This window comes from Galeopterus variegatus, unplaced genomic scaffold (genome assembly GCF_000696425.1).
Source record: "Galeopterus variegatus unplaced genomic scaffold, G_variegatus-3.0.2 Scaffold3286, whole genome shotgun sequence".
In the NCBI taxonomy this organism is placed as follows: domain Eukaryota; kingdom Metazoa; phylum Chordata; class Mammalia; order Dermoptera; family Cynocephalidae; genus Galeopterus; species Galeopterus variegatus.
Window position 1 is genome coordinate 26,120 of NW_007729397.1, and position 22,114 is coordinate 48,233.

General features: G+C 36.4%; 1 protein-coding gene across 1 annotated transcript in view; it reads right to left on the bottom strand.

Moving 5' to 3' along the window:
- Positions 1 to 3,367: 3,367 nt before the first annotated feature.
- Positions 3,368 to 22,114, bottom strand: part of MAP2K4 (mitogen-activated protein kinase kinase 4) — an 84,347-nt gene continuing 65,600 nt past the window's right edge. Inside the window, exons 8-11 of the mRNA XM_008584512.1 lie at positions 16,935 to 17,012; positions 13,450 to 13,598; positions 5,418 to 5,463; positions 3,368 to 4,176 (exon numbers count right to left, since the gene is read on the bottom strand). Of these exons, the coding sequence (XP_008582734.1) occupies positions 4,063 to 4,176; positions 5,418 to 5,463; positions 13,450 to 13,598; positions 16,935 to 17,012 (387 nt within the window). The 3' untranslated portion in view covers positions 3,368 to 4,062. The remainder of the gene's footprint in view (positions 4,177 to 5,417; positions 5,464 to 13,449; positions 13,599 to 16,934; positions 17,013 to 22,114) is intronic.

Consider the following 22,114-nt stretch of genomic DNA (forward strand, 5'->3'; position numbering starts at 1 on the left):
AGAACAACACAAAGTTCCTTTCCTGCCTAATTCCCACTCTCAGTGATTGCCACATAACCCCATGCCACATAATATCCAGTCCCCTGCACTTCTGAATTAGGACCTAGAGTCTCTCTGGTTAGTTCTAAGGTAACCACACAGCTGCCTTTGTGTCGACCACTAAAGTCCCACTCTGCCTCCTAGAACCTCTGCCTTCAACTCAATTTTAAGACAACAAAGCAGGCCCTGGGAAGGTTTATGAACACAGCATCCCCAGCTTATAGTTCACTCTTCTACTCCTCAACTCCAGAACACTTAATGGCAGTGTTTTTAAATTAATGTTATTTTTTGAGGTACGCGTTACAGCCTTGGATTTGAATCTCAGCTTGGCTCCCTACTGTTATCTGAGCCAGAACTTCACTTCTCTAAACCTTTTTTTCTCATTTCTAAAAGGGAACACTACCACCTGATTTTGGTAGGCTGCAGTTGGGATCAAATGAGATGAATATAGTGTCCTGTGAAATATGGAGTGCACAGTCTACCTTTCGTGCCACTCTGTCTTGCACACAGCTGGTGTTCAGCTGGGATATGGCAACTCCATGGGGTGTCCTTCTCCTTAGCAGCTAAGGCTTAGTTAGAGAGACCAGGATTTCTGCAGTCACACCCTTCTCCAGAGAATGTTTAATATTTTCCACATCTGGTTCTGTACGAGTATCTCAGATCCAGTTAGGAACAAGCACAGAAAAAGGGCGAGGTGCTGAATTACTATCTCATCAATGACAAGGAGGTGGCAGTGCAACAGATAAATTCAGTGCTGGAGCACAAAGTGCTTCTCTCCAACAGTTTCCAGGCTCCCAAGTCTTTCTGTTCACCTTCATTGCCCTCTCATCCATAAACCTCCCAAGTCTGACCCCCACAGGTCTTTTAACCACAAATCTCCACCCTACCCCTCTCCCTCAGGTGGCAGTGAGTGATCACAATCTAATATCTAATCTGACACCTAACGCTCACTTGGGAGTGGTAGCACCAGGAGCAGAGAGCATGGCTAGCAACCATACACAGGGCCAGTGCAGACTGGGCTCTTACACGTTGTACCCCTCCACCACGACAGAGGTTGCAGAACTCTACCCCACTTCCTTTAGCATTAAGAAAGCTGGGGCAGATCAGGGCAACCAACAAAGAAAGAAACTCGCAGAGATTCTGCATCACACCTGCTCGAACAGAAAACAAAGCTGTGCTTCATAGATACATTTGTGGTTTCAAGAAAGATAAGGAAAAAGATAGAGCAACCACGAGGTGGAAGGAGAAAAAGAAGCCATAAACATTTCTGAAAAGAGATCATTTTTCCCAATGTGAAATGCACAGATAATTTAATGTAATTTACTTGATTTTCCCCTCAGGGTCTGACTTCAGAAAATCAAATTACAAAGTCATCATCACATCCTAGATTTATTACAACTGACCTGCAGGCAAAAGGATAGAACTATTACATAAACACTTTGATTCCATGTATATATCTTAAATAGAGGAGAAATTCAAACAAGAATACAGGATAAAATATTCCAAAGCTCCAAGAAGCAGTTATGTTACTGAGCTCCATTTTTACAGACAAATAAGGCAATATCCCTGCACATTAGCTTTTTGATAATTTTTATACATTTTCTATGGTACAAGAGAAAAATAACCAGAGCTCACAATGTACAGTTCTTACACTATTTTCACAGTTTGTGAACACTATACACCCTTTTGTTTTACTTAGATACATTGTAATAAACTCCTTGCCCTTAAGTTTATAGTTTATAATAACCTATGATTAATACACTAAAATTGCCTTTTTATGTGGTCATCCACACAATAGAACAGTCAGATTAGCTCCTGGACAGTCAGAATTGCTTATCTCCATTTGCATAATGGCGAAGTGACCCTATGCTGAGCCAGACAGGAAGTTGACAGCAGAGAAACAAATTCCTCTTGAGTCCCCGGGAGCAATGGAGGATGATGGCTTGGTGTGATCAAAGGAAGACATATAGCAATGCCTCCTTTGAGAACACTGGGAAGTCTAAGGTTTAGGATGCCATGGGAGAGAAGATAGGGAAATTAGGCAAGTGGACCAAAGAGATAAATCATTTTGAATTCTGCAATTTACAGGGATGTAACTTTAAACAGCACCATTCTCCCTTTATTGTTTTACAGTATTTATGACTGTCACTCTGAGAGGAGACACAGCAATACCTGCCACGATTTGGTTCTGTAATGGCATCACCTGCATCTCAGACCATAGCTGTTTTATATTCCAGTGTGCTTAAACCACTCACAGTGCTGCTTAACTGTTACTCAAAGCCTAATGTTCAGTGCCAGGGAGACTGGACCAAAACCTAATGAGGACCTGGCTAATAGGTAAGTGAAGCAGTACAGCAAAAGATAACAGATTTAAACAGTCTCTTATAACTGTTCTGGGTTTTCTGTTTTGCTTTTTTTGTCTTTCCAGTAGAATTCCAATTCCAAGAAATGATGGTGAACTGCTAGAGATTCTAGCAGGTGATTGAGCTTATCTAGAAGACTGACATTTCTGATACTCATATGGTCAAATGTGTCTCTAGAAAAGATGCCTCTTCATCACCTATCATATCAGCTGGGCCCTACTTTATTCAGCCTTTTAAACATCAGGGCATATTAAGAGATTTGGGGCTAAAAATCCTTGATGAGGAACATCCCTGGTAATTATAAAACTTTTACAATCGAAAAAAAAGCTAAATACTGGATTAAGCATAAGTCACACAGCAGCAATAGACCACAGGGGAAATTCAGCCTTTTAAACATCAGGGCATATTAAGAGATTTGGGGCTAAAAATCCTTGATGAGGAACATCCCTGGTAATTATAAAACTTTTACAATAGAAAAAAAAGCTAAATACTGGATTAAGCATAAGTCACACAGCAGCAATAGACCACAGGGGAAAGGAAAGATTTAGAAACTGAAGACCTGGACCAGTGATGGCAAGAAGCAAACAACTGAGATTTGGTCTTTTGCTGCCTATAAGAAATCTTTATCTAATCAATCAAGGCACATTGCTACTAGCTACTTCTCCCTGTTAGTGAGTTATGATGGCTAAAGTATCAGGCTTGGGACCAAGGGGAAACATAGAGCTGCTACAAGTTGTTCCGGATAAGATATTAGAATTAAAAACATCTGTAAACTTTGCCCTCTGTACTTTTTTTCTTCTTTCAGTCCTGGTGGTTTGTGGCAGGTGGAATATCAAATTGGCAGCACACCGAATTCTGAGAATGAAAAATTCTTAGGATCAGCACCTTCTTTGACAAGTGGCAGACTCCTGAATCTTCCCAACGAAGAGTAGAAGGACTGGTAAAGGAGCAAAGAACACATTCTGTCCTGTCTCAATATTTTAATGTTCACCTCTCTGAATGCAACATGGTTTTTGGTAAAGATAAACTCATTCTAATTTAACGTGATATTTCAAACAGGAAATTTGGCTGAGCACATCGATTCCCAAACATCGACTGTGACTGTAAAGCAACAGAATATCAAATCAGTAAATCTATTGCACTTGGTGAAGAAAGTAAATTCCTCCTTTGTCTCCCAGCTCCAGAAGGTAATGTGTCTCATTGGCTGTGCAAGCTCTTCTCACTCAAGCCCAAGTCTCTATGTTCAGACATAGTACATTCAGACATAGCACATCCATCACCACGTCCTTTCAGGATTTGGAAGTCTGACAAAACGTCATTCCAGTAGCTGCGTCTCCAGGTTTCGAGTCTAGAAATGAATTTAAGATGTGAACTAATCACAGTCAACTTGATCGTACTGACTTCCACATTTCATGAATATGTTCGTCACAAAAGAGCAGGATGAGGTCTCTCTGACCAGCACTAACACTGTGTTATCAATCAGGTATTAAAGGGATGCACGTTCTAGGTGACAGGAGTATACAGACATGATGGAAACGAACACCAATCTTATTGCACATGGTGTCTGGGCGAGCAATAAAACACTGTGATATGGGATGAAAATTCTTTACGTCTTGCTTCCTCTCAGCCCTTTTTTCTAGAGTCTGATGTAGCAGCAATATCAATCGACATACATGGGAGAGCTGGGAGTAGCTGGCATTTGATCCAGGATTTTACATACATAGCATGCGACCTCGACGGTACGTTCTTCATACATCAAAATAAAGGGATGTTTCTGTAAGAAAATTGAAAAAGGAAAAACATCAAAAGTTCATATCAGAGTCCAAACTGAACCTTTCCCAATTCCTACACAGCAGAGAACTGCAGGCTCCGAACCACACATGGCTGTACAATATTGTAGCAGCACAAGTCCAGAGAGGCAAGTACAACCTATATTTCATGCAGACACGTTAGTGGATGTGGGCATGCATAGATATAATACATGGTGCTATGATTTGGAGGTGCCACCCTGGCAGCGAGGTCTGGAAACTTATTTGTATACCAAGGGAGTATTTGTTGAGACAGAGAGCGCAGTTGTTCCTCAGCACAAAATATAGCTGGAGCCTCTACCACACCATCTAAGAGCCAAGAAGAACTACATGAATGCCCTTCACTATTCCTCTTGGGACACAGGGACAAATCCCAATCCTCCATTTACCCCATATGCAGCAGAAGGATTACAAGAAGGTTTTCAGTATCAATCCTTTTGACTACCACTGCAAAAAAGGCCCACTAGTAACGTGCCTTATGAGCTTCTGCTCTGTACTCTCCAGAGCCGAAGGGCCAGCATCTGCTTCACTAACCCACCTTTCTACACTCCATCTCTGTCAACATTTTTCCTTCACAGCTTCTCTAAGTATGTCGACTGGATATCTTTACAGTCACTGCTGGGGTGGACCATGTTTGACCCTAACATCCTTGGAGAGCTAGAAGCTAAATGTGACAAACAAATGGGACTTTTCTTAAAATACTTCCACATTATTAAATCACAGTTCTTTCTTCACTGCCCAGACCAATGTTAGACCCAGTAGAATGCTTAAAACATCCAAGTTTCTTGGGAGGAATGAGAACTTTTGAAGAAATGCAAATTGACCATATGATGTATATTTGTTAGCGATTTTTAACTTTATTAAATAAGTGTAAACTTTTCACTAACTTTTTCTTATGAATGTAATATATATAGGCTATGCAACAGAAAATGGCTCCTTAAAGTGAGTTGGAATTCTTTGGGGATAATTTTTATAACATGTTAAGACCAAATTTTCCATGAGAAGTTAGCTAGTAAATTAGTAGAAAAATTACAGCTATAAATTTTCCTCTTTTTAAATATCTTCATTTAGAAACATTCAAAAGAAAACAAAACAAACACTCGTTAAGGTCAAGCTGTTTGTCTATGACGGAGAGGCCCAATGCTTGCTGAGTGAAGATGACGCTGGGGTGAGGATGGATCTAAAATTCTCAAAGTCCCATACTTACCAGAAGTTCTTTATACTTTGGCCTTTTGGATTCATCCTTCGTAAGGCTAAATAAAATCAAAATAACATTGTTAAAATGGAGACACATTTACCCAAGTATTTCTCTTTTCACAAATGAAATATTACGAAGAAACAAATAGTTTTTTTCCCTCACATTCAAAGTCACAAACAAAGCAGCAATCCAGCAATCCGAGGAGGTAAACTATATATGAATTTTATCAACTTATACTTCAGTTTTAAAACTTTTGCACTTTATATCTCAATGCTGCTCTTTGGTCCAAAAGTCTAAAACAATACAACTTCACTAAAGACTAACTTCACTAAAGATGTCAGTATACAAAAACCTCTGCCCTGCTTATATTTCCCCTCGAATTCTACCTTGTCTAATTAAAGTTGCCAGAAGTATTTTCACTTTGTTTGTATTTACCTCATCTGTTTTGGCCCATACCTCAATGATCACTCCCTTCCAATCTCAATTAAATTCACTTTTTACTACCAATAGTTAATTAACACTGACAATAGTTTACCTATTTCTAAACTCACTGCTGTTTTTCATATCTCACACTTTTGTAGTGGATGCTGCACTGGGCTACATAGACTCTCTCCTTAAGAATGAAGAACTTAGTCCACTGTAGGAAATGCTGCCAGCAAACAACCCCTCAGCAGCCGGCCTCTTTGAGATGACTTCAGCTGTAAGTCAGCCACCTTAGCCTTCCTGGGATTGATCCACAAAAAGGTATAAAAATCCAAAATGCTCACTGTAAGTCAGATCAACCCAAACAGGCCATCCCAGCTTCCCAGCTTCCGATGGAGTTGGCTGAGGCCTTCACTGAGACTGCTGAGTTGCAGCTCAACTTCTCCTTCTACCCAGTCCTACTTCCTTCCCTTTACTAGTGGTTCCCAAGATCACCAGCTATTCAACTTCCTGCACACTTATCTCAGCTTTCCAGGCTTTTGAGACACACTTCTAGGTTACCTTTTCTTCTTGGTTAAGTATATCCTTTCAAACAGTCTATGAATGGTAAACTATTTCCATTTGTGAAAATTTCTGTAATTCCTCCTTATTTTGAATGATATTTGAGTGCCAGAGTATAAAACTTTTAGTGCTAGGTTGACAAGTATTTTCCCTCAGCACTCTGGAGCTATGAGTCCACTTTTTTCTAGCAACTACTGTTGCTAGCAATAAGTGTGCTGTCAGTCTAATTCTCAATTATTAGCAGGTAATCTGGTTTTTCTTCCTGTTTTCACCTTATCATTGTTCTGCAATTTTGCTTCACTGCATTAGATATAAATTATCTTTGTTTGTCCTACATGATACAGAGACTACTTTCAATCTGAGAACCTATCCTAGATCAATTCTCAAATGTTTCCCCCTATTATCTCCTTAAATATTCTCCACTTTCAGTGTTGTCTTCTGTATTTCCACTAATTACATCTTAGAACTTCTCACTCTGTATTCTATTCTCCTTGAGTCTGAACTGCTTTTCATATATTTTAATCTGTGTCATGCTGGGGGAATTCCTCAGTTCCATTTTACACTTCCCTAATCTGTCTTCAATTGTTTCCTGTCTAGAGTATATCAAGTATGTTGTGTCTTTAATATCAATAGCTGTGCTTCTTCATTTCCAAGACTTTTAATTAAAGTTTTCTAGCAATTATTGTTGCTAGTAACAAATGTGCTGTCAGTCTAATTCTCAAGTAATCTGGTAGATTTCATATCCAGTTGTTACATTTCTGTTTTATTTCTTCTTCCTTTTTAATGAAATTTAGACTTTTATTTCCTTGATAGTTTTCTAGCAATTATTGTTGCTAGTAACAAATGTGCTGTCAGTCTAATTCTCAAGTAATCTGGTAGATTTCATATCCAGCTGTTACATTTCTGTTTTATTTCTTCTTCCTTTTTAATGAAATTTAGACTTTTATTTCCTTGAGCATCCTAAATATACCTGTTTTATTTTACAGCATATTTCGGGCTATTCCATAAATTTATCAAAACTTAAAAGTAAATTCATGTTCTATTTTATTGGATGCTTTTCTTAGCATTAGATTTCATGTATTTTGGATTTTTGGTTTGCAGACTCATTTTGAAAGAATGTGCTTATCCTGCATGCATATCCATTCTTTTGTTCAACAAATATTTGAGTTCTTACTAAGTACTATGAACTGAACCAGGAGCTAGGGATACATAACGTAGAGTAGTTTCACAGTTGCCTCTTCTTTTCAGAGCCACCAGTCTAGAACAAGGTCCTATAACAGAGCTTTTAAGTTCCAGTCAGTCCTGTGTTGCTATTAGAACTATTACAGATCTAAGTCCTCTGGTTGCAAAAAAACTCCTTGCCATTCCACAGTCCCACAGCTTGCTTAAAGCTGTGGCCCAGGCAGTGACTGACATCAATGTTTTTTCACTCCCCAGATCCTGTCTTCTAAGCAGTGAGTCTGATTCCTGTTGGTCCCTGTACAAAAAGAGCACTTGTAGAACTCTGATCCTACAGGAAGTAATGTCTCCACTAAATTATTTTCTTAGTTGCACTAGACACATTTCAAGTGCTAGTGGACCACAATGGACAGAACAAATTATAAAACATTTCCATTATCTCAAAAAGTTCTATTGGCAGACCTTCAGATCTACCTTCCAGTTCACTAATCTCTTTCCAACCATATCTAATGTGCTATTTAATCCAGCTATTGAGTGTTTTAATTTATGCTTCTATTTCCAGAAGTTCTACTTGGCTCTTTAAAAACCTCTATTCCCCGCTTATGTTTCCAAGATGCTTCTTTATTTTCTTTAAATTTACGATATTTTTGTTTGTTTGTTTCTGATCATTGTACTATTTGAAATCTTTGCAGATTTATTCTTGCTATTGTTTCCATTAATTCTCATTCCTTTTGTGAGTGCTGAGATTTTTTTTTTTTTTTGATGAACTACTCATCTTCCATTTTGACGTTTTCTTTGGGAACTCTTTAGTACTACATTGAAGGATTTCCTTTCACTTCAATACATCTACTAGGAGGAGGATATGGGGTGTCTTCCTAACCAAGGGCTTAAAATTAGTTTTTTTAAAAATTTGGGGCCGGCCCGGTGGCGCACTGCTACAGTACGCCACTTGAGAGCGCAGCGACGCTCCCGCCGAGGGTTCGGATCCCACATACAGACCGGCGGCTCACTGGCTGAGTGAGGTGCAGGCGCAACACCGAGGGTTGCGATCCCATTGCCGGTCCTGGTCCGGTACAGGCGCGACACTGAGGGTTGCAATCCGTTGCCGGTCACGAAAAAAGACAAAAAGGAAAAAATAAAAAAAAATAATAATTCTCTGCTTTAGGTATTTTGTACCATATACTTATTATGAACTCAGAGAGCAAATCCACATTAGGGTGAGCTTATAGGTTTTTAATTTGCTTTGACACTCCCTTACTTCCCCTAATTTCTGATTTCACTTCATTTTAGTGCTGTATGGATTACCTAGTTTTGTACGAACTCTGATACACTTTAAAACATTTAAAAATGCTTATCCAGTATTTTAGTAGTTTTAGTGCAAGTATTATCCAAGATATATAATCTGCCAAAATAATCTAGAGTGGCCACATTCATCCTTCTACAGGTGTTTCTCTACTCTCCAAGTATTGCTCTGTGTTTCTGTACAGTGGTGTGTACATTTGTGTGCATGTGTTTTAATGGAAAGTTTTCAAGTCTTTATATTTTCTCACAATATATGTAGATGAGGCTTCCCCACCCCTCCTTTAAATTAACTTGGTCTGGTATTTTAATCCAAGGACCTAAGTTTTTCTTCAAGTAAAAGAAATTTAAACATTAATTCCTTCTCAGTCTACTAGCACTTAAATAAAATCTTCTGGATTTTTTTTCTATGTCTGTTATCATTTACCTCATGTTCACCTTTTTATCCCTTTCTTCTGGAAGATTAACTAAAGGGTGTTGTCTACTTCACAGATGTGGTTAACCTGCAATACCCAATCTACTGTGTACCACTATTTTCCCTCATTCAATTCAGAAATCATGTTTACTATTTGAAGACCATTCCTGAGTTCAAATTATTCCCTCCTTATAATTGTTTTCCTGATTTCTCTCACAAGGGAATATTTGTTCAAATTTCTCAGACTGCTACAAGTCTCTAAACCACTGAGTGTTTTCATTTACTAGTGATTTTTCTGAATTTCTTCACCCCTAAAAGAGCACCAAAGTTTAACAAATATCATAAGATGACCTTGGTTATAGATCTAGCTGACTGTGAGAAACAGGTGGAGAGCCATCATGATAGCATCATTACCTTGCCGAGGGATTTATTTTCTGGGTTTGTTATAACAGCTTGCACCATGTTCCCACCCTCTAACCAACGTAAGTCTCCTCATTAGAAATCCCCTCAGCAAAGATTGAGCTTTTCTTTATAGGTCCTTCCAGCCAAGCAGAAGGCAGGAATGAATACTACCACAGAATCCCAGCTGCATGTGGGATCTAGCATATAAAGCATTTCCTCACCACATTTTTAGGATGGAGATTTACTCCCTATTTGTCTGTCCCACAGGTTGCCTTTCCTTCCGGTCCTACTATCACAAGCTAGGGAGTTGTTTGCAGGTCTTCTATCCTCCTTGCGACTATTTTTTCCCCTGCACATGATGAACTCTAGGTTGGTAGATCCACCTCTGAATTCAGTCTCATCTACACAGTTTCACACAAATTCCTCAAAGAGTGTACTTTTTGTTCTCTTCCAGGAACAATAAAGATTTTTTTTTCCTTTTTAAAAAAATTCTATTGGTAATTTCAATAGGAAGTTAAAGTGAAAAGGAGTTTAAATGTGGGCTGACATCTTCACTTTGAACCGTAGGTCTTCATCCTTTTTTTTTCTTTCCTTAAGAAAACTTTCAATTGAAGCAGGCATATAGATTCTATTGGTAATTTCAATACGAAGTTAAAGTGAAAAGGAGTTTAAATGTGGGCTGACATCTTCACTTTGAACCATAGGTCTTCATCCTTTTTTTTTCTTTCCTTAAGAAAACTTTCAATTGAAGCAGGCATATAGAAAAGAACACAACTCCTAAGTATAGAAATAAAATAAAAGTAACAATATTCTGACTTCCTATTAATTCTGCCTGCTTTTAACTTTCATATAATACTGTTTTATGCCTTCTTTCACTCAACATTATTTGTGAGATTTACTCATATAGCAATGATTTGATCTTCTCTAATGCTAAAAATCATTGTAGAAATAATGCTGTGGTTTATATCTGGTCTACTGTTGATAGATTTCTTAATTGTAGGTTATTATAAATATGCTTTTCTGAACATTCTTATATGTGTCTTTTAGTGTATTTATGTCCACACTTTTGCTGGGTATATAATTGGGACTTCTATTGCTGGACCATAAGGTATACATCAGTTATATTAAATCAGCTAGATTACATATTGCCAGTTTTCTGAAGGGACTATACCAATTTACACTCCTACAAATTATATGTGAGACTTCCAGTTGCTTCAGATCCTCACCAACATGTGGTGCTGTCAGTGCTTTAAATTGTAGTCATTCTGGTTACTATAGTGGTATTTCACTGTAGTTTTGATTTGCATTTCCCTGATGAGTAATAACACTCAATAAGCACATTTTCTTATGTACAATGAATTCTTTTTAAGTGCCTTGCAAGTTTTTTTTTTACCATTTTTGATTGTCATTTTCATAAGCATTTTATAAGTATTCTTTACACAATCTGTATAGAAGTCCTTTTCCTTTGTCAAATATTTGTATGGGAAATATCTTCTCCCACTATGTGGCTTGGCACTTCATTCAGTGCTGTCTTTTAATCAATGGAAGTTTTTAATTGTCATAAAATCTGGTTTATCAATCTTTTCTCTTTTGCTTGGTTGCTTTCTGCGTGGTATTTAAAAAATCTTTATCCAAAGTTAATGAAAATATCCCCCCATGTTATCCTCTATATTCTTTTAATTTACACAACGAAGAAATTTAGTTTTGCAGAAAAACAGTTCAAGGGGAGTACTGAGAAATATGGCTAGAGCAAAAATCCAAGTCCAGATCACAACAGGTTTTGAAAGCCATGTTAACTTGGACCGTTTTAAAGGCAAAAGGAAGCCTCTAGATGAGTGTTTCTAAATCTTTATGTTTTTCATTATTGCCCCTCCCCACCATGAAATTTAAACAGGACAGATATACAGCATCTCTGTTTATATTCTATAGCCCTTTGGAGGACTACAAACCATTGTACAATCCAAAATTTTTCTGTCTCTCAAAATCAATTATAACCTCCCTGGGGATAATATCACCCACCCCATTAAGAACGCATGCTCTAGACAGTTTAGACAGAGAAGTAACTTATTCAGATATGCATCATAAAAATACAACTCTAATAAAAAGGAGAATGGTTTGGAAGAAGGCAATACTGGATTATGAGGAAACCTACTAGCAATCTGAATGGTCTAGGACAGAGATGATAAACAATGTCCAAGACAAGGATAGTGGCAGGGAGAATGGACAAATGTAGAGAGCTAATATGAGCATATCATAAAAATAAATATCCTTCAAATGTGGACATTAATGATTGGAATGAGATGGAACTATGAAACTACTCAAGGAAAAAAAATGGGACATTGATGTTCATAACCATTGTGTATTATGGCACCAGGAGAAACAATTTAAAAATCTATAAGTACTACTCACATATAAAACAAAAGCAATAAAGAGAACAAGGAATTAAAAAGAAAGCAACCCTGATGGAGGATTCACAGGTGATCACTTTAGATACTGATCATTAGTCATAGATCATTAATCTATGACCTACATAGATTCTTTTAAGCAAATATTTCACTAAAATGAATATATAAAATGATCACATTTATGCAATTATAAACTGTGTATACTGTGTTCAAATTAGTATAAAATAGATTGTTTTTAAAAAGAAGGAAGCAACCAATCTGAGTCATACTATAGTCTTCTTCCACCTAGGAAATCTTGAGGTATTCCTCTCCCTTCTTAGAAACCAATCTAAAAGTTGAATTTGGTTAGAGAAAGGGACTTGAAAACTAGAGCCAAACTAATGTTTTGTAATTATTCAAAAAGAGGACAATGTTATATCCAGAAATATAAATCTTATAAGACCTAGAAATAGTAAAGAGAGACAGCAGTCCTGGCAGGAAAAAATGATGAAAAACAAAAAAGCATTTTCAAGAATGAATAAGAAGATATATTAAATGCTCTGGCTTTTTACTCATAAACATATCTTATTTTTAAAACACGTTCAACAAACAGAATAATTAGCAAAAATATTCAAATTACAAAAGAAAAAGGTTTATTTAAAACAGAGACTGAAACAGTACAAAGCATGACTATACCATTGTCATATATGTCTACACAAAAAGTCTTCAAAAAGTTCACAGAAAGATTAATACAAATCTCCATGAGCTTTGTGAAATATCCTCTTATTTATTCTTAGGTGCTACATACATACACACAAAAAACTGTTAAAAAGGTAGACAAACAACAACAGGCATGGGGTTTACACCTTCTTAATAAAGTTTCAAAGAGCCAATATATACAGGTCTACCAACTGAGTTCTGGCCCTGACCTTACTGCATACATCCAACTGTGTTCTATGCTATGTCAGAGCAGGTATTCGCCTATGAAAGTCTGATCTGGCAAACTCTTCACTTAGCAAAAGTTTCCAGGTGATTCTGGCACAATTTCATGGTGAGAACCGCATCAGAATAGGATGATCAGTCTCACCTAGAGGTTTAACCTGGTATTTCTTGTACAAGGTACTGGAAGTCAGGAGGCAGCAGCTTCTCCACAACCAACGGCTGTTTTTCACCAATACCTGAGTAGCAGAATAAGAGGGTGATGCCTCCCCAGGCTAGCTAGAACTTTCCATACAGCCACGGTGATCCAGAGTCCCCTCTTAGAAGGAAGGGTGATGATGACAAAGGGCCCCCTTCCCCTGGGTACAGTACCAACGTTGCTAAGATAAACCTCACTGTTCTCAATATGTGTTTGACCATTCGTAAATCAAGTACTCACCACAAGTTGACAAAGTTGATGAAACTTGGGGAGAATTCCCTTTCCTCAGAATTACTCAGCTGTGGAGGATCTCCTTTCACGACTTGTGTTAGTTGATCAAATACACTATTCCACTTTGGATAAGGAAATCGGCCTGTGGCCAACTCGTACTGAAGAGAACAAAAAAGAGAAAAGCAAAATACACTAGGCATTATTTACTCCTCCTCACTGGAATGGCCATGATGAAAACCTGAATTCCTAGCAAAATTCTAATTGCTAATCCTAAAATCGAACCTGGATCAGGTTGGGATGAAATCTTCAGAATCATGAAGGCTGAGGACAGCTTATATTTAGAAATCAAGATAGTATAGAGAATTCTGTATCAATCAAATTCAAGGACTTGAACTAAAGGGAAACATCAAACTTAAGCCTAGATGACGTCCCCACAATGTATGTTGCATGCAACCTCTGATTCTGACTCTTAAGAAAGATTCTGCAAGGCTAATTTTAGACCTTTTTTAGTACAGAATCTGCACAATTTTTAGTCATCTGAATGGAAGGCCATGGTCCAGAATGGTGGTCAAATTCCTGTGTGAGGCAAAAAACAATCAACAAACAGAAGTCCAGTATGAGCTTGGAGGAAAAAGTAAGCAAATCCTGTCCTTCAACTATTCTGTAGTCACTACAATTTCAACCACGGCCAGATTTTACTATTACTGAAGAAATCAATTCAGGTTCCTTCACTCCAAGCCTCAATAAAGGACTCAGGATGGAATCTCTAAACCATAGCGAAATAAATCTGAAGTGTCTTAATTACATATGTCCCAATCCGTCAAGTCAAAAATACTTGCTCATAACCAGTGAATCATATTTGCACCTTTTTCCCACTTTTGTTCTGAAAATAATGTAAACTGAAATTGTGCTTTTTCCAAAAAATATATCTAAATCTAGATGCACCATGACATAATGAATCCCATTTTATGTGCATTGACAGGTAATTAATATATGAGGCTGAGGCTCCAAACTTATTACGAAGATGGCATACAGAAGAGAGAAAGAACACTATCTTAGAGGACTGATTCTGAGTTTCCTCCCCAAAAGATGTCCCCATCAGCTCAGTCTTGTTACACATGTGTGTGCAAGAACGCATTGACAGGTAATTAATATATGAGGCTGAGGCTCCAAACTTATTATGAAGATGGCATACAGAAGAGAGAAAGAACACTATCTTAGAGGACTGATTCAGAGTTTCCTCCCCAAAAGATGTCCCCATCAGCTCAGTCTTGTTACACATGTGTGTGCAAGAAAGCAAGCAGGCATGCATGCACACATATGCAGAATTTCATTCCTTTGGCTGAGGTTTCTTTTTGTTAAAACTACAAATGCTTTGAAAGAAGTAAACCTTATTGGTTATTCACAGCATTACAAATCACTTCACTAGATTCATTCCTGAGAACAGGTTTTATATAAGAGAAGGAAAAAGTAGGCTGTACATCATAAAGTGAAGGACTTAGAATCTTAGAAATTAATTTTGTACACTTCATAATTTTATAAGATTATCCCTACAAAAAATAAATTATGAAGCAATTGTTAAGTACTAAATACCTTGCTTTTAAACAACAAGGTCTGCCTAAATGTACCTTAAGGAAGTTGCTAAAAAAAATGTTTATGTTAAAGCCTTTCACAAAACAAAATTTTGTTTTTGTAAGGATACTTGCGTTTTAAACATAATTGGTTAGGTCACAGAAAGGTATTTCTGATCATAAATATCCCTTATACGTAAGCAGTTGCCTCATCTGTAAGCCATAGGTCTTGTTGTAGTTTTTGGGACCAGTCCCCAGACATAAAAGATGCCAAGATCCATGTTCCTTCATAACAAAAGAAGAAGGAGTTCCTTCTTTTTTTAGCTGAAGGAGTTCCTTCTTTAGCTAATTCCCTTTACGATGAGAGAAAACTCAAGGAGGTATCTCCCATATTTAGTCACAAGAGAAAATAGATGGAGTCCTCTACAGAGGTGAGCTATTAGCCTTCAGCTCTCCATACAAAGAATCCATTAGGCCTGGCAACAAGACTCGCCAAAAATAACTAACAAGGACATGTGATTCTGATCACAGGAAGAAGATCCTAGAGCCACATAATGCCAATGAATAAACAGAGATTATTTAATAAGCTACAAAAAAAGCTAACTGCTCTGAACCTGTGTATCTCTGGGCTGTGGGTGTTAAGAAGCACAAACTGAAAATCCGAGGGAAATAAAAGGAAAAGGTTTGGGTTGGCCACCTAACAGGACAGCCCCTTCTAGGGGTAGAAAATTAACCTCCAGTGTAGAAGAAGCTACAGAAGCTATTCCAAATCAGAAAAATCTCAGCAAGCCCTGGCAGAACAGCAAGCACAAGAAAATAAACCTAGAACTTCAAAACAAAATTCGACTGAATGGTTGTGTCCCACCCCCCACCGCAAAATGCATATATTAAAACCTAATCCTCAATGTTATAGTATTTGGAGGCCTTTTGAGATAGTATCTGGCCTTTGGGAAGTGATTAGGTCAGGAGGGTGGAGACCTAACGAATGGGATTAGTGCCCTTGTAAGTGACCCCAGAGAGTCCCCTCACCCCAGCTGTGTCAAGGCACAACAAGAAGACAACCACCTATGAGCCAGAAAGTGGGCCCTTACTAGACAATGAATCTGTCAGCTCCTTGATCTTGGACTTCCCAGTCTTCTGAACTGTGAGAAATAAATTTTTGTTCTTGATAAGCTACTTAGTTTATGGTATTTTATTAGAGTAGTCTGAACTAAGATTATTTTTAAATGAATTCAAAATTTCAATACAGTCCATAGGTAAGAAAGAAGAGTGTAGTTGTGCTTGCTTGTTGTAAGTTATATAGCTTTCTCACTGTTCTTTCCCAGTGTTGTTCTAAGGTAGAACTTTCACCTAGAATTATTGCCTAGGAAGTTCTTGTCCCTCAACAACTGAATTACTTTCAGTTCTTTTGTGACTTTCCTAATCAGTGAATAGAAATTCCAAGTAGAAACTATTTTCCATATATATAAATATGTATACTTAATATACATACTATATGCAGTACTACTAGACATACTACATCTTGCTTGAGATGGGACGAGCCTAGGTGCCTTCACTGCTGAATTGACAGCAGGTTAGCTGCCCTCCCCTACTCCCATTCTTAGTGCAGTTGCTAACTCCTGTTATCTGTGGCCAAGAGATCCAGCTGTGACATTAAAGAGCCCTAGACACTTCACAAGACCTTTAGGGAAATAATGAATTCTGATTTGATTTTTAAGGTAAATACATTTCCCACCCCCCCAACAATTAGAAACTATAGCCTCTGTGATTACAGTCATGGCAGAAAGAAAATAGGTGAACAAATTCAAAGACTAGAAAAAGAAACAGTTCTTATGACGGATGGAAGTCTGATTAAATTGTCTTTCATTTTTACATTTCTTATTATTATCCTATTATGACAAGGTTGAATCAACATAAACATACCAATGTGATCCCCAAACTCCAGACATCAGAGCGGACATCATAACCTTGTCTTGATGCACTTGGGTCTATTCTTTCAGGCTGGAACACAAAGAGAAGTCAGGGTCATTAATTATGCTTACTCTCAAGGATCAGACAAATGTATGCAATAGCTGGATAGGTAGCCAAAATGCCAGCATATTCTTAGAGGAATCCATGTCTAAGGTCAAACCGGGAGTAACAATAAGCCATCATTATACTAAAAACAAACTACAGACAAAAACAAAAAATCCAACTCAATGACATAAAGGAAACATAAAGCAAATCTTCTAATCGTTCCCCCTAAGTACCCACAAGCATTTATAAAGCTAAAGCTGAGAATAGATGTAGGGAGAGAAAGGGAAAAAACTGAAAAAATGGAAAAAATACAGAATTATAAGGTCAGATTAGCAGCAATTAGCAGTAAACAAGGGAAAAAAAACATAGGTCTTCTGATTTTACTAGTCTTTGTCTCAGTAGATAAGGTCATATAGCGCAGCGCAATATGCCTGAGATGCAAAAGCAAAACATGAGCTAAATTTATTACAACTGTTCCACTCATTCTTTATGATAAAACTAAATTTATCGCTAAGCATATCTTTAAAGATATTTGTCTATTAGTCATTTTTAACCAAGTCAAAGCATTCCCAATAAAGAAATATATTATTTCTATAATAAAACAGCAAAAATCATTTTTAGTAATTTATGTGAAGGGAGAGCATCTTTACATTTCCTTGAAATTAGGGACCATCATTTACACGGTGTGTCAGGGATGGAGAAAAAAGAGAGAGAGAGGGTATCAGTGGCACAGCGTTAACAATGGATCCTTAGCTAAGGCTGAGAATAACTGCTATTGAAAGAAAGGTCCAGAGAAGCATAATAGTTGACAGTGTTACCTTCTCTACCTGTCAGAAAGAACTAGTTTGGAGACCTATGTATTTTGTTTTGAACATGAATACTGTGCTGCAAAAATATTCATTGAACGCTGTTTTTGTTTTTAGTTGTAAATATATTTATTTGCCTGATAAGATACATGTTACATAAATTCAGCCAAGAAAGAAAATACTCCATCCAACAACAGAAAGATAAACACTTTTCCCAAACTAGCACGGGACATTCACTCAATAGACCACATTCTGGAACATAAAACACATCTTATTTCAAATGAACAGAAAAAAAAAAGAACAGAAATCACATAAAGTATGTTCTCAGACCACAAAATAATTAGAAAAGAATAAGAGAAAGATACCTAGAAAATCCTTGAATATTTGGAGATTAAACAACATACTTCTAAATAACTCATGGATCAAAGAAGTCTCAAAAAATAGTAAAATATATTTTGAACTAAATGAAAATAAAATTGCAACTTATTGAAATTTGTGGAATGCAGAAAAAGTACTCAAAAATTTATGGCATTAAATATGATATACATTATAAAACATCTCAAATCAATAGCTTAACTTTACAGCTTAAGGAATTAGAAAAAAGAACAAACTAAATCCCAGAAAGTCATAGAAAAAAATAAAAAGTACAGTGAAAACAAGTGAAATAGGAATAGAAAAACAACAGACAAAATTCAACAAAACCAGGATGATTCTTTGAAAAGATCAACAAAATTGACACACCTTTAGCTAGACTGACCAAGAAGAAAAAAGAGAACATTCAAATTACTGAAATAAGAATAAAAGAGGGGATACTACTACTGATTTTACAAAAAGAGAGGAAATGGACACATTCTTTGAAAATGAAAACCTAACAAAAATAACAGAAATCTAAATAACCTTAGAACTATGTTATTTAATGAATTCGTTATTAAGAACCTCTCCACAAAGAAAAGTCCAGACCCAGACAAGTTCACTGGTGAACTTTTTCAAACATGTAAGGAAGAAATAACACCAGTTTTACACAAATGTTTTGCAAAAACAGAGAAAGAGAGTAGCTTCTCAACTCATTTTATGAGGCCAACATAACCATTTATGAAAACCTGACAAAGACATCACTAGATAATTAATATCATCCCTTTGTACACAAAAATCTTTAATAAAATATGAGCTAATTGAATCCAGCAACACATGAGGTAATAATCATAACCAAGTGAAGTTTTCTCAGGAATACAATACTAGCGTAATACTTGAAAATCAATAATGCATCATATTTACAGAATAATAAAGAAAAATCACATGACCACATCAATAGATACAGAATTTGCATATGACAAAATTTAAAACCCATTAATAACAACAGCAATAATAATAACTCTTGGCACACTGAGAAGAAAACTTCTCCATTTCAAAAAAGGCATCTAAAATAACCTAAAGCTAACATCATACTTATTGGTGAAATATAGAATATTTCCTTTTTAATTAATATTGGGAACAAAGCAAAGACGTCTATTCTCACTACAAAAAGGCAAAGGAAAAAAGAAAGCATTGCCTTTATTCACAAACATTTGTATTTCTACAATTCTTTACATAGAAAAGTCTTATTAACACTAACAGAAAAAATAAAATAAAAATAAATACATAAATAAATCTAAGAGGAAAATGAAACTAGCAAGGCCACAGAGCACAATGTCAACATATGCAAATCAGTTGTATTTCTATGTAATAATAGCAAAATATTGGAAAATACTTTTTAATTCCACTCACGATAATAGTATCAAAAAACATGAATTCCTTAGAAACAAATTTAAAAGATGCTCAGGAGGTCCACACTGAAAACTACAAAACATTGCTGAGAGACAGCAAGAAGATCTAAAAGAATAGAGAAACATACCAGGTACTGAAAAACTCAGTACTGTCATGATATCCACAGGTGAATGGATAAATATATTGTGGTATATTGGTACAATGCAAATTTTTTCAGCAATAAAAAGAATGAACAATTAATACATGCAATAGCATGCATATATGTTCAAAACATCGTGCTGAGAAGAAAGAAGGACATCACAAATAAGTTCATACAGTAAGATTACATTTACCTGAAACTTTAGGAAAAGCAAAAAACTGATAGTGACAGGAAATAAGATCAATGGTTGCCTTAGGCAGGGAGGGGTGGGGGGCAGTATGGGGATAGAATATCGGAATAGGCACCAGGGATCTTTTTAAGGTGACAGGCATCTTCTACATCTTGAGTGATTGTGATTACATGAGTAACTACATTTGTCAACACTCAAAGTATACACTTCAAATGGGCATACCTATCATTTGTGGTTATGGTAATAAAGTTATTCTGAATTTCTTGGATGCTTATGTCACGAAGAGCTGGAATTTCTAGCAAGTGTGTGTTAGAAAAACTTATCGAGTAACTACATTTGTCAACACTCAAAGTATACACTTCAAATGGGCATACCTATCATTTGTGGTTATGGTAATAAAGTCATTCTGAATCTCTTGGATGCTTATGTCACGAAGAGCTGGAATTTCTAGCAAGTGTGTGTTAGAAAAACTTATTCAACTCCAGGAAACAAGGCAAAAAAAAAAGGATCCCATTTCCTTTCAATGTCATAGTGGAGCATCATCTAACATGACCATACAAGGATTATTTAAGCGTAGTTTTGTTTCACTTATTAACTATTCGTTAGGATCCACACATTTAAGTTACATGACAACTTGTAGATTTTTGTCCAATAGGGTTGCAAATGATTTCTGTTCAATAACCTCAAAAGTTATTATTTTATTGATGTGGAAATAACTAGCAGTTTCATCTAATGGCCACATATTTAACTTTAACCATCTCATTCTAATATTCTTTCTTCAGTGACTATAAATACTAAATTACTTAAACACTCCTTGAGCCAGTTTTACCATCCTATCTAGTTTTCTCACCAATGAGTTAAACATATGTTTGACACATATTCTTTCTTCATTTGTACATGAAATAATTATAACATTTTGAAAATTATTCTTTGAGGAATACAAATTAAAAGTTGATGAAATTAATTAAAGACCCTGTATTCTACATCTACATCCAAAATATAGGTTTAAAAAACAAAAAGCTGCTGAAAAGTATAACAGGAAAATACTAACTTAGAGAATAGAGTATGTAACATTAACAAAAACAGCAAAAAAATAGATAAAATGATTTCATATCAAAAATATATAAAATTTACAATAAATGCACAACTCAAGTTAATTTGTATTAAAATACATAAAATAAAAACTAAGGAATAATGAGAAATTGACAATCACAATGTTAATCAAATTTTGAACAAGTCCCCCTAAATCTTTTTGGATTAAAGAGGCAAAAAAGTATCAAATAAATGTAACTAATATAGAATTTTTTTGATATTTCATGTGTTCATTAATCACTTATTACGTCACAAAGAAAATCACAGTATGTCCCAAAAGGCAGAACTGTATAAGCTAAAAAGCTTTGAAAGCAATTAAGTCAAAAGATTAACAAAAATCAATGAAACACTTTGTATTATCTATGCTGTATAACAAATTACCCCAAAACTTAATAGCTTAAAACAAGATTCATTATCTCATGGTTTCTGTGAGTCAGGGTTTGGGAAGCATTTTAGCTGGGTGGTTCTGACTCAGGGTCTCTTCTGAGACTGCAATCACGATGTGAGCTAGGACTGTAGGCTTTACTGGGGTTGGCAGATTTGTCACCAAGTTCACACATAAGGTTACTGGCAGGAAACCTCAATTTCTCACCACATGAGTCTCCTCATAAAGCTGCATCAGCGTCTTCACAACCTGGCAGGTGACTTCACGAAAAGTGAGCAACCCGAGAAAGAGCGAGAAAGAAGCCCCAATGCCTTTTCATGACCCACTCTCAGAAGGGACACAGTCTATTCAGCCACATGCTATTCATTAGAAGCAAGTTACTAAATTCATCCTCACACATGTACTTGGTCTCTACCTTTTGAAGGGAGGTGTATCAAAGAAATTGTGGACAAATTTTAAAACCACCACATACTTAGATATTAAAAAAACACTCCAGTAAACAGCTCTTATACTTAACATTTATGACAACTAAAAAAATGGAAATATGTGTATGAGGGTACTTCAAAAAGTTCATGGAAAAATGGAATTAAAAGATAATATGAATCTTTCCATGACCTTTTTTTTTTTTTTTTTGTCTTTTGTCTTTTTCTGTGTCCGGCAACGGATCGCAACCCTCAGTGTTGCCCCCGCACCGGACCGGGGACCGGCAAC